General features: G+C 44.2%; 1 protein-coding gene across 4 annotated transcripts in view; it reads left to right on the top strand.

The window, feature by feature from the left end:
• The window catches only part of LOC119396713 (protein dopey-1), a 94,817-nt gene that overhangs the window by 79,112 nt on the left and 2,085 nt on the right, over positions 1 to 13,620 (top strand). For 3 of the 4 annotated variants that reach the window (XM_049417191.1, XM_049417193.1, XM_049417194.1), the window contains 7 exons: positions 1,955 to 2,166; positions 3,762 to 3,914; positions 5,440 to 5,576; positions 7,765 to 7,820; positions 9,221 to 9,232; positions 11,673 to 11,834; positions 13,142 to 13,277. In XM_049417191.1, the coding sequence (XP_049273148.1) occupies positions 1,955 to 2,166; positions 3,762 to 3,914; positions 5,440 to 5,576; positions 7,765 to 7,820; positions 9,221 to 9,232; positions 11,673 to 11,834; positions 13,142 to 13,277 (868 nt within the window). The remainder of the gene's footprint in view (positions 1 to 1,954; positions 2,167 to 3,761; positions 3,915 to 5,439; positions 5,577 to 7,764; positions 7,821 to 9,220; positions 9,233 to 11,672; positions 11,835 to 13,141; positions 13,278 to 13,620) is intronic. The other variant, XM_049417192.1, reaches the window with a different exon arrangement.

The raw sequence follows: 13,620 nt of genomic DNA, 5'->3' as shown, positions 1-13,620 counted from the left end.
GTTAAAGTATTTCATGTGTTAGTTTATTTTAAAGCCAAGCTTCCCTTTCGAACACTCCCGAATTCTGCATTGTGGGTGCTGCTGCTTCCTTGCTAGATAGGTCCCTGGCTGATTGCAGCATTATCGAGGAATCGAACATCTGTCCTCAAACACAGCAGCCCAATGCATTAATCATCAGGCTACTGTAAACAAATGGAGCGAAACGCCAGCTTGCCTCCTTGAACACCTATAAGGTTGCTTGTGTCCAAAGGTGCGTGACAGTATTTGCCATCCCGGGGCATATACGAAACTTGAAAGCGCCAGAGAAAGCGGAACGAAAGTGTTGCACTGAGCGAGAGCTACTTTGATATGTTGCGAAACAAAACTTCTCTGCGCGTGCAGTGCTCACGGATGGAAACATGAAAATTTAGGACTAAGAGATGCACACTTCTTTTAGTTTCCAGCGTTTTCAGTTCGTGTCATAGTTTCGTAATTTTTACTTGCCAGCACTTGCATCAGTCATCAGCGCGGCCAGATTCGTAGCGACATGATGTGGTTATCTCGAACAGTCACTCGTAGCATTGGTTAAGGGGGCAGACTGGTCTTTGGGACTGAGAAAGGGCAAAAAAATCCATTTTTTGAAAATGACATTTTTGGTTTCAGCAAGCATTTTTCTACGTGCCTACAAATTTTCATATTCCAGGATGCAGTAATTTTTTTGTAATATCATTTTGACTGCCCAGATTCTTGGTGCTGCCAATTAGCAGCAACGGCAAAAAATGGGGAGCCTGCTTTGAGGCATCTTTATAATTTGCCAGCACATGTTTCCATAGCTCTGGTACCAATTTATGAGCACCTTGTCAGAAATAGAGCTTCTAGAACTGTGTCAAAAGGGTAAATGAAGGCCTTCATTCACTAATTTGGCTGTGGCATCTAAGGAACAGCATGCTTCACTATTTATGGTTGAAACTGTAGATAAAGATGCAGTAATGAAGATCAAACGTGGCAATTTGAGAACCTCGTTATGGATCTTGGTAGAATTAAGTCCAAAACCCAGCGTCCCAAGCATCAGATGGATGAGTGAGGAGGACAGGCACCAAGCGGCCGAGTCTAATCTCAAACATGCCACGGCCAAGAGTGTCCAGCTGGCACTAAATAAGGGCTGTTACAACACTACGCAGCAGTCAAATTATAGTCCTGGTGTCTCTTGGTGTCTGCACTGCAAAATATGCACATTCTACTGGTTATTTTTAAAATCAACAGTGTGCTATTTCATTTTTGCACTTTTCTCAAAATGTAAATTTATGACCGTTCACTTTTGAGGCCCATATATCTTGGCATCTAGGGCAGGTACAACAATAATTTTTCTTGCAGTGGAAACACAAATATGTAGAGAATCCAAATATGGGAGCAGAATTTTGAGCACAATCCTTTTTAATTATTTAGTCATCAGAATTGTAACAGGATGCCAAAGGCTTTTCAGAATGTAAAGTTCGTTCTGCTCTAAAATAATTAAGAAAAGCAAACAAAAAAAAAACTGCTTGCATACTTTCAATCTTTAGTCATTAGTGAACATTGCCATATTTTAAATTTTGCTTTTAATTGAGCACTTTAATTGCTATTGAGGCCTTAAACAATAGGGGTGAAGTTATCTCGGGAACTAGACGACTTAGAGGAAAAGTAATTACATATTTGAAATCAACAGAAAAAGCTGCACAAACCTGTGCAGATTCATCAGAATTGGTGGAGAAATAAAGAAAAATATGTCTAAGATGAGTCCGCCTCCTTAAGGTAAAAAAAATTTGTCGCGTTGCAGTCCGTGAGGACTGTGTATTCCAACAAGCCATGTTTGGTCTGCTGCCATTCTTTAAAACATGAAAATTGAATGGAGGTGTCAGCACTTCCACTTCCACCAAACTTCCACTTCTGCTGCATCCCTTTGGTGTGTTACATTTTTTCTTGGTGGCTGTTGCAGGGTGCACAATGCACCCAGCTTTCGGGCCTGCTCGCAACTGGTGTCGAGCCTGTCGGGTTACCAGCACACCCGCAAGGCGTGGCGGCGTGACGCACTGGAGCTGCTGCTTGAGCCGGCCTTCTTCCAAATGGACCTGGCCTGCCTTGCTCACTGGCGTGCCACGGTGGACCACCTCATGACGAATGACAAAACCACCTTCAGGGACTTCATGGGTGCGTGTGTTTGTTTGTCTTCAGTGTGCGTGCCATGTTTCATAGAGTTCTCTTATGAACCTACAAGCATTTCAGGTATGCATCAAAAAAAAAAAAGAAGGAAAGAAATTATGTGCAGAATAAATTCGAAAGCCACTGTAGGTTCAGTTGGAAGTTAGAGTGTACACGTATCTCACGGGAGTACGGCCACTAGCATGGGTTCGGACTTAGCAAGCCACAGGGCCGCGTTTCCCGTCGCCTCGCGTGAACTAACGCACCGCTGCACACGTGCATTCGGGCGACAAGGGCGCTGAGCGCAGCGTGGCAAGTACACAGTACTGCTCTCGAGATTCGCAACCCTTTATTGCCTGCAGCAACACCACGAAACTGTACCACGCCCGCTCCTAAAGGCGGCGGGAAAAGCAAAGCGGCTTAACCACGCCACAGGCGGAAATACAGAACAAAGGGCGCTGCTAGCACGTCTCCTTGGGCAATGGCTCACGGCAACACGCCTCCAAGGGAAAAGGTCCCTCGCAACCATGCTGCATAATCCTCACAATCAGTGACCACAGGGCCCAATCGCTCGAGGGAGGGCAAACTCCGTTCGCGTTGGCTTGGCATAGTATGACCACATGTGAACACACTGCACCGCTCTTCGGCCAAGCGTCCGGAAAGGGACAACGTAAGGTAAGCGCTCGCCGCTGGCGCAAGGCACCGTTAGCGAACTCTGTCCGAGCGAACCCCCAAGAACAAAAGAGCCGACGGACGGGAAGAAAAACACATGCTTACCCTACGAGGTCTAGAGAGAGAGTCCCTTCCCGCCGCACGCGAAACGTCTCGCGAGACATGCACGCGGCACCATTGTCGATCCGGCTCCGGGTGAGGGAGGTTAACGTCACCCCCGCTCGCCCAGCGCTGTAGGATCGCGGAGGAGGGGGAGAGTCATGATAGGACATGTGGATAGCAGAAATAGGCGAAAACCCCCGCAATGGCGACGGGCAAGCCTCAATCCCCACAAAGTTGAGAATCTTGCAGTTTGAGATCGTCTTCTCTACGAGTGTGATTCCTGAAGTGCAAAGAAAGAAGCATGTAAGAGGAGGCAACTTGCCGTTAGTTGCATTGCTGCATCATCTTAGGTTCTGTTGCTGTTCATGAAAGAGAATTCTCATCCACGAATTTGTTGCACAGAGCTATGCTGAAAACCCGTACCATACCTCACTGAAAGAAAGCTTCCTAGTTGACGAAAAGCTCATCTTAGTCCAGGACTCAAGCCCTGGACCAACACTTTCTTTTCATGTGTCTTATAGCAGGTCCAGGTAACCACAGTATCTTGGAGGATGTCGTAGGTGCACAAGTGACTACTTTTTGTTGTAATTGCACTCTTTTATAAGTGTGCCTTACAGTACTGTAATCTTTTTTTTTTTTTGGAAATGGAAGCAAAAAAATTGGGTTATTGTCTTGACTGGGAATTGTAATATGTCACTGCTAAGTGTTGTGTTTTGGTGTCAATACAGCTCTCGTAATTCTTCAGATTCAGTCAGCACTCTTCGCCTTCACAGTGCTTCACTTAAGCTAGTTCGTGTGCTTAGGTTTCTTCCTTTGCATGTTCATCGCAGCCCGTTTTGCGGTGGCACAGAGTGGCTCGTTGAACATCTTCAGCAGCAAGGAGCAAGAATATGAGGTCCGGGCGCAGCTGCTGAAACGGCTAGCCTTTGTCCTTTTCTGCAGCGAGTCGGACCAATACCAGCGCTACATGCCAGACATCCAGGGTACTACAAATTTTCACTCATGGTACTCCTGTATCTCTTCTGCAGATACATGGCTTCCAACACGACAACTGGGAATAGCATAGAATGTCAGTGTCATTAAGATGGAGGCTTCCTTTGTATATGTCACTTGATTCATTTCTGTACAGTACTCACGGATTCAAACGCGACATCAAATTTTTAGTATAACAACTGGTATGCGCAATTGTTAGATATAACCATGTCATGTCGCGACGAATCTGGTCTCTAAAGGTAATGTTGGCTCTGATCTACGGGTTCAAGTTAAAATGATGTTGATATAACCCGAACTGCCCTCATGTGCGAACAGGTGTACGTAAGGTTAGGACATTAAATGTTTAAAGGAGTCCTGACACAAAAATTTTCGCCCCGCGTTTTTTTGCTGCAATGTGTTGCTGGGGGCCTGTTAGTCATAACACGGCACATCGTTTGCTGCAGCGCGCGACAGATGATTAATTACAAGCTCCTTATTACCGACACAGTCTCGGTTTCGGTTTGACAGAGCTCCGAAAACGACAAGCCGCCGGGTGCAACTATCACCACCTAGCGAGTTAAGCGCTCGGTCACGTGAGCACAAAGAACAGTGACGCATTTCCGCGCGGTCTGTCGTCGTCGGGCTTATTGTCGCCTGATGGCGACGATTTTCTTGCGGCGGGGATGGAAGGAATTTTCGACGTGGCGAATCACTTCAGGTTTGACCCGCTGGCAAGGAGCGATTCGTTGGGAAGCGCGTCAAAACAGAAATGGCGGCTAGACGTCATCATAACTTGTACCGGCTGAAACGATTACGTAGGGGAAGTAGGGGGGTCACCTCGGGTCACCTCCGAGGGTGTCAATGCACCAGGTGCGGCCTATAATGCTGGATCGCGCTCGCGAACTTCAAAATTCATATAAAATACCTTCCAAGCTTTATTCGCTGTCGATATTTCGCAGATGGTACACGCACGTACACGGGAATCGATCCAGCAGGCTATCTCGGCCGCGAAATTTTGTGTCAGTACCCCTTTAAAACGGAAGCTGTCATGTATTGCACTGCTAAAGAGCCTGGGAAGTAAAAATTAAATCAGAAGTCATCCACAATGTTTTCTGTGCTGATTTGGGATACAAGTCCATTAGGATGAGTGTTTAATGTTAACTTTTGTTTGTTTTCTTTTTATTGCAATAAGCAATATGCAAATTTTAGGTTGTAACTAAGCCCCCTTAGAATAATGCCTTATGGGCAGTGTACGCAATAAAGAACAAATGCTGCTATCAATGAGCACGACTGATCGAGGCCACCAGTTGTCTGCCAGTGTTTTTTTGGTTCATCTTGGTTAATGTTCGTCATGATAAATTTGAAATTCTAATAGTACTGCACATCTTCTTCAATGTAAATGTATGAGCACTGGTGGGAAACATTTGTTTTCATTAACCAAATGTCCAGTCAGCAGAAGTCCACTGTGTGGGATGCACCTCGACCGATAGTAGTAGTAGTAGCATTTTGTAACCAACGTTGATTTCATGTTCACAGAGCGGCTCGCGGAAAGCCTCAAGCTGAGCCACGTGCCAAGCGTACATGCGCAGGTGTTCCTCTGCTTCCGAGTGCTGTTGCTGCGAATGTCATCGCAGCACATCACTTCTCTCTGGCCGGGTATCATCACTGAACTGGTGGGTGCCATCATGTATAGCGTGCACTGAAGTTTGTGTATGTTTAAAATATCATCTTCATAAACTCAAAAGCAAGCATATTGCATTAGGAGATAGAAATGTTACGTTTGTATCACCATTCCTAATACAGCGAAATGCACTCGCGCCATTTCACTGGGCAGAAAGCAGGAGCGGCAAAATATATAAACATGTCATACACATCTGTACTTCTTTCTTCTGCACAAATGTTTTTGTATTATTCTTCATAGAAATGTTTTAAAAAATTGTGTAATTAAGCTTCAGCAACAGTCAAACTGCATTTAAATTGCAACATTTTTCTGTCTTCGACGCTACAGTTTGTTTCTTTTTATATATAAGATTGTCTGCACAATGTAAATAGCAGTGGTAAAATAAATCCAATTTCAAACTTACCTGCTGGAATTTTGCAAATACAGTGAACTCCCGTTAAGACGAACTCGGTTAAGACGAATTCTCGCTTATACCGAACAACACGGGACCATTTGTTTGGTTTTCCATAGACTCAATGCAAAAAAATTTCGCTTAAGACAAACCGCCCAACTGTACTGTTCTGTTAAGACGAACTTTCGCGGTGATCAACAACGCTAGCGATTCTGCGAAACGAACACTGCAGTCTTGGTGGGGCATTCAGGCGACCGAGAAAAAGCAAAAAAGATGAAGAAAAGCGCTTCCTGGAGCAAAGACGCGAAACAAATCGCGAGATAAACGAAGAAGACCGGCCAGCGGATAAAGCCCGTATCCCCTCTCACCCCCAGCCTGTGGGTGGGGGAGGTGTGGGCTTTATCAGCAAAGAAAGCAACAAAAAGAGTGGGGGAGGTGTGGGCTTTATCAGCAAAGAAAGCAACAAAAAGAGTGGGGGCTTTACAACTTGGACCCCCAAAGCCATTGCGTCCTTTGTATTCCTCCCCCGTTCTTCGGTTTCCCAGCTGGAGTACAGAGGAGAACAGAAGAACACAAGAGCTTGGGGCACCTCCGCTGTGGTCAAAGGGGCAAACGCAAGGGGAGTGGGAAAAAAGAAAGAAGAAAGCGACAACAGGAACAAAAATGGTCTGTGCATTACAATCGAGTACGAAACCGAAATCGCAGAAATCGCAGCGCACTCCCGTCAGAGGGGTCAGGTGCATTGTCATCGCCATCACACAATGGCGGCCGAGCACATGTATTTTGTGCTTTTTTTTTTTTTGTGGTCAATAATTCGCGTTGGATCGTGTAGGACCTGTGCGCGTTGTATCTGTTCCCAGTGAAGTGCAAATTGTGATGAGCCATTTTGATTATGGAAGCGCATGACAAAGGAAGGCTATTTTCAACAGCGAATATATCTGCGTCGAGTCTTTTTCGTGGCGAGGCTTGTGACCGTGAGTAGCCCGATGGGATGTCTTCAGCTGCACGTCGATCAGGAAAAGTTACTGCGGGCCGAAAACGGGAAAATATCCGGAAATCGAAGAAAACCTTGCATACTTTCTTGCAACTCAGCGTATAATGACTTTGTCAAGGCTACAGCACGCGACCGAGGCGTATCCAGAAGTGATCTTAGAGTCAGCAAAACAGGCTCACAGAAGAAAACGAACTGCCAGGACAATAAATTTTACATTCCTTGAAGGAAAATTGTGCTTGTCTCAATTTTTTCTAATCGTCAACATAGGAGCGTGTTACAGTTTTATCATTAAAATGTGGTAGCAAATATCTTCATGAGCATTTTTATTTTTGAACACGCAAAATCGGGTGCTCGTAAGATTCGTGTAAACACTCTGCTTGAAGGCATAGTTTTTATCTAGATGAGCTAAATAAATACTTTTTCTTGTCTTTTCCCCGATTGTGTGTCTACTCCATTCAGTGTTTTCAAGTAACATATTTGGATGCACTTGGCATGTTAGCATCTCTCTTTTTGGGGGCACCTCTGATAAGCCGAACTCCTGATAAGACGAACAGATGACCGCGGTCCCTTCGAGTTCGTCTTAACGGGAGTCTACTGTATCAAAGTAATGGATGCATACTGGAGTGAAGTGCGCTGTAATTGAGGAGCCGACATTTTACCGAAAGCAGCGGAAAATCTTTGAGGTTTTAATGTGGACGTTATACATAGTGCACAATGCCTATATTTGTTCGAATTTATGGAATTCTTGTTTAGATTTTAATGCATCTTTCTGTCATTTATGCTGCATTTCTTCAGGTTCAGGCTTTCCTCCAAATAGAACAAGAGCTGTCAACAGACACGGAGGAGTTCAGGTGAGCCGGAATTTCTCCCACACTGCTTATAATTTAGACCAAGCATTCGCAGTTCTAACTGCAATGTCCCCAAGCAGAATGGGTTCTTCCTCTTTGTGAACACTTTATCGATATGAAAGAAAACACCTAAATTTATGTTCAGGAAGCGATTCTCGCAAGCATTCAAGTTGAAACATCGCTCACTACTACATGCTGTAAAGTTCTTATGCTAAAGGGTTCCACTAATGTAACTGTCTTATTTTGAAGCAAATGCAGGGAAAAGTACTTGCCACTTGGATATGGTGTTTCCTTTCATGTTGCTATGCTATGTGTACAGTTAGTGTCAAAAGCTCACATACTGTGGGATCAGAGAAAACGTTTTCTGGGAGTTTGTAGCGCTAGCCATTAATAAGACCATTTAACAATGTGTTGTTTACATACACTAGCACATGCTGCAAATACCTTCACACCTAGGTTGAGGCTTTTTCTTAGAGGCCATGGTCCTGAACATTTTATGCCAAGCGTACATGGCCAAGCTGACAAGCAGGAAGCCACGTTAGATGAAGCGAATGGGTCGTCTGACACAGTGTCTGATCCACAGAGTTGGTGCTGGAATTGCGCGTGTGTAACCCTTTACGCGACACTGTGTGTGCATGTTCCAGCTGTATTTTACTAACTGTACTAACCTGAGTGGGCCTTTCATGCTGCAGTACTGTTGCAAACATGCTGTTCTGTATTTTCTGAATGCCAATGCTGAATGTAGCAAAAAAAAAAGGCATAAAATTTGAGTGCGCTCACTAAGATTGTTCTTGGAAAATGGGAGTTGCATATGGAAATGCTATTCTGCTTGTTGAACAGTTGCATATGACAGTTCCATTCCTAAGTGCTTGTTGAGTGCTGTAGCTTTCGCGACTTGGACGTAACAGCCTTGTGCTCCACGCTTGTGCTCTGAATGCTGAAGATCATTAATTTTAACGAAATGCCTTGTACTTTTCGGCCTCTGCATATAAACATATGCTGTCAAGTGTCCGCTGCTGAATGCTTAATAATGAAAATATAGAAAGTTTAGAACCTCTCATTTAAGAAACTGATGCTGGTTTTCAGTAGCTTCATTTATGCTGCTTCTCATGAACTTAAATGCAGATCATCTTCGGCTTTGTACTGTTTACATTTGGAAGCTGACTGCAACCTTAACATAGCTGCACATTCTGTTTTTAAATGAGCACTAACCTTAAACATGCGAACCGCTTTTCATGCATTGCTGTTTGTGCTGTACATGATGCTTGTACAAAGCTTGCTGCAGCATCAGTTTTTTTTGTAAGCCATGCTTAATGCCCTGACTTCAGTTTTCACATGTCTCTTGTTCTTTGTCCTGCTTGCCTTTAAACAATATTGCTACTGGCGGAACCAACACGAAGCAGACGGAACCCAAGGTACTGCTATCTGTGCAGCCAATTGCACTCTTTGCTTTTTTTTGTTGTATGTGTGTATACACAGCGGTTCACTGTTATAAAGGAAACGCTGGAGCACGTGGCGGCCGCTCGGCTGAGATTTCTCTCCAATTTTTCCTTTAACAGTAGATTGCTATGTACATGTCTGAGCTGACCAAGTGTTACTAATATTTAAATCATGATAACCTTTGCATTTTGCAAGCGTAGCCTTGTCGAAATATGTTTATTCTATAGCTTCTTCCTCTTATTTAACTGTTCATTCTTGGTGGCATTACAAAAGCTTTGCTTCATCAAACGCATACAGTTTCGGATGTGCCTTGATGTTTGTAGTTATAGCTTTATGTGTCGCTGTATGAAAGTTCATTTTAAAAAATAATACTCACCTCTGTACTATGCACCAAACAAATGATGAAAAGTCATATGTGCTTAGTTTATGGAAAACATGTCAGCTAATAATAACAATACAAAGCTTTAAGCAGAGGTACGGATGAATCTTGGTTCGTTGATCACACATGTGTATGTTCAGGTAGTAGCTACACTAGTTAGCAATTTTAGTTATGTCTTCTTTCAGAAAAGATTGATATGTTCCTCTTTTTTTCTGCAGAAAACGACAGTGGTGTATTCTAGCATACTGCATGTATCAGATGTTGGGAAATGGGAACTGCAAACAGTGGCATTCAGTGCAAAGGAGAGAAAATGGGGAGTGCAGCCTTGATTTTAAACAATTTCACAAAGAGACGACATCAGGCAAGAAATTTCTCAATAGTATGTGGCGTATGTAGCGGTTTCTAATAGCCATATAGACAATTTTCCGTAGCTGGTTTATTAAATCAAACTAGATGGCGCCACTGGCGCCACTGCACCGTGGCCGTCTCCATGCCCATCCCCCTGCCGTGGCCTTTGGTAGCGCTGCTCAATATGTCTCCATCCGTGTCGCGTCGTCTGCTCGGCGTTCCCATAGCGTCTGCGCGCACACGAGTAAAAGCGAGCAGACGGCGCAAACGGCCGGAAAAGTAAACATGGCGGCACCTGTGGATGTAGTTTCCTTCCGCCTCGAATTTATCACGTCGTCGTCCTGCGCTGTGTGGCCCGTAAGTTCAAAACCTACGCATTTATTTGCTTTATATTCGCGTCCTGAAGCTTCGAGAGCGATGTACTCGTCGGTATTTTGCAGTATTTCCGAGATTCATTCTCATATAGTCCGAGACAAGGCTTAGCAGGCATGGCTAAATAAACATAGCTGATCGCAATAATAAAGACAAAGCATACCTGACGTTTCTTCTCCAGCGTGAGCTGACACCAAGCGATGGCCGATTTTGCCATTTATTTATTGCTGTGAGGACAGTGGGTGAGTAGCAAGCGCGAGTTCGGATCGAAGCGGTGTGTCGCGTCTGCGTGGGTGCTGCCATGTTGGCTTGTAACCCCAGCTACTGGCGGTTGCTAATACAACAATTAAAGACATACACCATAAATACGACGCAGATTAAACATATCCCTTATCGTTGTGGCGTGGTACGTAACAAACAAACGCAAATGTCTCAGCGTTTTCAACTATGAGGCGATTACATGTAGAACTATGTTTTGCTGCGCAAGCATGTGACTTGCTTACACCCTGCAGCAACCAGCTTGTGTATTACGGCCACGACCGCTTCGCTGGCCCAATGCGTTGGCTGGGGCAAATGGCTGGGGGAAGGCCAGTTACGATCACGTGATCAAACATGGCAGCGCCCGTGCGCCGCTGTGGAAAATCGTCTATAATGTTGACAAGAAACAAAGCATTATGTAGGTAGAGTTAGTCTTACATTGCTGCACATGTTTTACAGCAGCCTGCATAATAGCTTAGTTGGACTATGATTAAATAACCAAGTGCCAGTGATTCTATTAAGAGCATATGCCACAAGCACTTGGGCCCATTTAGGTCTACAACCCATTGTGGTAGCTTTGTAGCCAAGGTGTTTAGCTTCTAAACTAGAGGATGCTGGTTCGATTCCCGGCCATGGCGGCTGCATTGCAATGGGGGCAAACTGTAAAGGCCCCCCCACCGTGACATACTTCGTAGAATCATATTGTGGTTTTGGCATGTAAGGGGCTAGAATTTAATGTTTTTTAGCAACCCACGAGTAATTTGTGGATTACACTCAAACCACGGTATAACGAACACGGATATAACGAATTATCAGTTATAACGAAGTAAATGAAGAATAGTCTTGTCATAGCGACAGTGTTGCAAATAAACGTTTATGACGAATTTTCGGATATAACAAAGTTATTTTCATGGCAGATGTGACTTTGTTATAATGAGGTTTGAGTGTACATCCAACATTATTTCAGCCATTTTTGTGCATTTTTCCTTCAAGTTTCTCCTCTTCTGTTGTATATGCTGAGTAGAGTGATGAATAGTGTGTCTCGTGCTGGCATGCAGCTCGCACCTGCGCAGGCTACAGGGCCTAGACAGCAGCTGGGCAGTGAGCAACGGACTCAATGCCCACAACCACCCGGCTTGGCTGCAGCTTTATCTGTCAGCCTGCAAGCTCCTCGACCTGGCTGTTGCCCTTCCTGCCGACATGCTGCCCCAGTTTCAGATGTGAGCATTTTGAAAGCTGCTTGTAGTACAGATGACTGCTGCAGTAAGGGTCGGTGGATGGTTTCACACGCACTTCATGCAAAAGCTACCACGACACTGCAACCATTCAACCACTTTGGGAGGGTGGATGGTGCATGGATTTGTCAAGTCTTCGTACAAACTGGCTTTTGACATTATAATGATATTATCTATTGTGCCTTCCTACTTTTTCAGAAGTCGTTCCCTGTGAGTTTAATACAGATTGCTTTAATCAATGTTTGCAAATTTTAACATGGACTATAGGCCTCTGCTTTTGAAAAACTTGTGTAATTGTGAAAATGAAGGGAAGAGAGGTTGTAACATACCGGTATTTTATATTTGGCTTGTAGGTGCAGAGCAACAACATTCAGATAGCATTCCTGTAATGCTACTTTGAATTTTGATTTTGTTAGGTAACTCCAGCGAAACTCTTCTTGCCTGTGGTCGTGATTCCGTGACATATCTAATCCGAATTTGTGAATCTAAACAAGACACTCATGAGAGAGAAATGTTAAATTTGGACATGGGTGACCGTCTGGCACTCGCCCATCAACGTGTCTCGTACAAGAAAGTGTGTTGTCTCGTATGTCGATGACATACGATAAAAACACATGTACGTGGTGCTTCCAAGGAGGGTGAACACTTCAAAAAACTCGTACAGCTGTATTCATTCAAGTGCATAAATAGAGATCACCACTCTTGCGATATTGAATGTTTCGTAGGCAGCCATAAAAATGTGAGGCTGGTTCACCTGCCAAGTCTAAGGCCAGTGCAAGTATATGTGAGCATGAAAACATTGTTTCGTGTCAGAAGCCCAGTTTCAGTTTGTTTGCTTTTAATGTCATCTACAAAATAGTGAAATGGTGTGAGAGTAACTTTGGATATTCTTAGCTCACATACAAGCATCTTTAACTAACTGCAATTCAAATCTTTTTCTTTAGCCAATAAAGACCTGGCTATAGAAGGTTAAGAAAGGAAATTCCTCCAGTAATATTTTCTTCTTGGTGGCGGCTAGTGCTGCTCAGCTCGGAGGTCGAAAACCAAAGATGGGCTATCCAGCAGGCCAGGGAGGCTATAGGGAGACAAGGTCTCCAGGTATCTACCTGTGCGGTCTAGCCCGGACCACAAACATGCCGGATCTTGTAATAAAGTTTATTCACTCACTCACTCGTTGTAAAAGTTCTGTAATTAATAATTATTAAGTAAAATAAGGTAGTATTCCAACATTGGTGCCTTTCTCAGTGAAATTTATTTCATGACTATGTCTCTCATTGTATGTGCCATGGCAGGTATCGGTGGGCATTCATTGGCGACAATGCCCCATTGTCGCATGATGGCACCCAGTCCCAGCAGGAGTCGCTGCCCAAGGGCCAGCACGAATTTGTGCCTCACATTGTCCGGCTCGCTGCGCTCATGAACAAGAATGTAAGTTTGGTGCTTTCATGAGTACGTCGTAAAAGCACACGTAGCTGTTCTCCACTCCTTGAAACTGCACAGCCTTTACGATGTGATTTGTGACACATTGTTGTTGATATTGTGTGCATTTTCTTTTCTAAACACTGCATGCCTTTCTTGACATCCTCGGAGTGTTCCTCATGGGAAAGTGCTGAGTATAGAGTGTTAAAAAGGAGCGCATGACAATCGCATTGCAGCAAGAGCATGCTCATTAGAGGACTTATGCGTGCCTGTTCCAGCCACAGGACACTATTGACATTTAATTATACAAGAATGTGAATCTGGATAAAATGTGCTGCCTCCGTTTTCCAGC

The sequence above is a fragment of the Rhipicephalus sanguineus genome, chromosome 6, assembly GCF_013339695.2.
Source record: "Rhipicephalus sanguineus isolate Rsan-2018 chromosome 6, BIME_Rsan_1.4, whole genome shotgun sequence".
Classification (NCBI taxonomy): Eukaryota; Metazoa; Arthropoda; class Arachnida; order Ixodida; family Ixodidae; genus Rhipicephalus; species Rhipicephalus sanguineus.
Note: the sequence above shows the minus strand (reverse complement) of the source record. Positions and strands in the feature narration are given on the sequence as shown.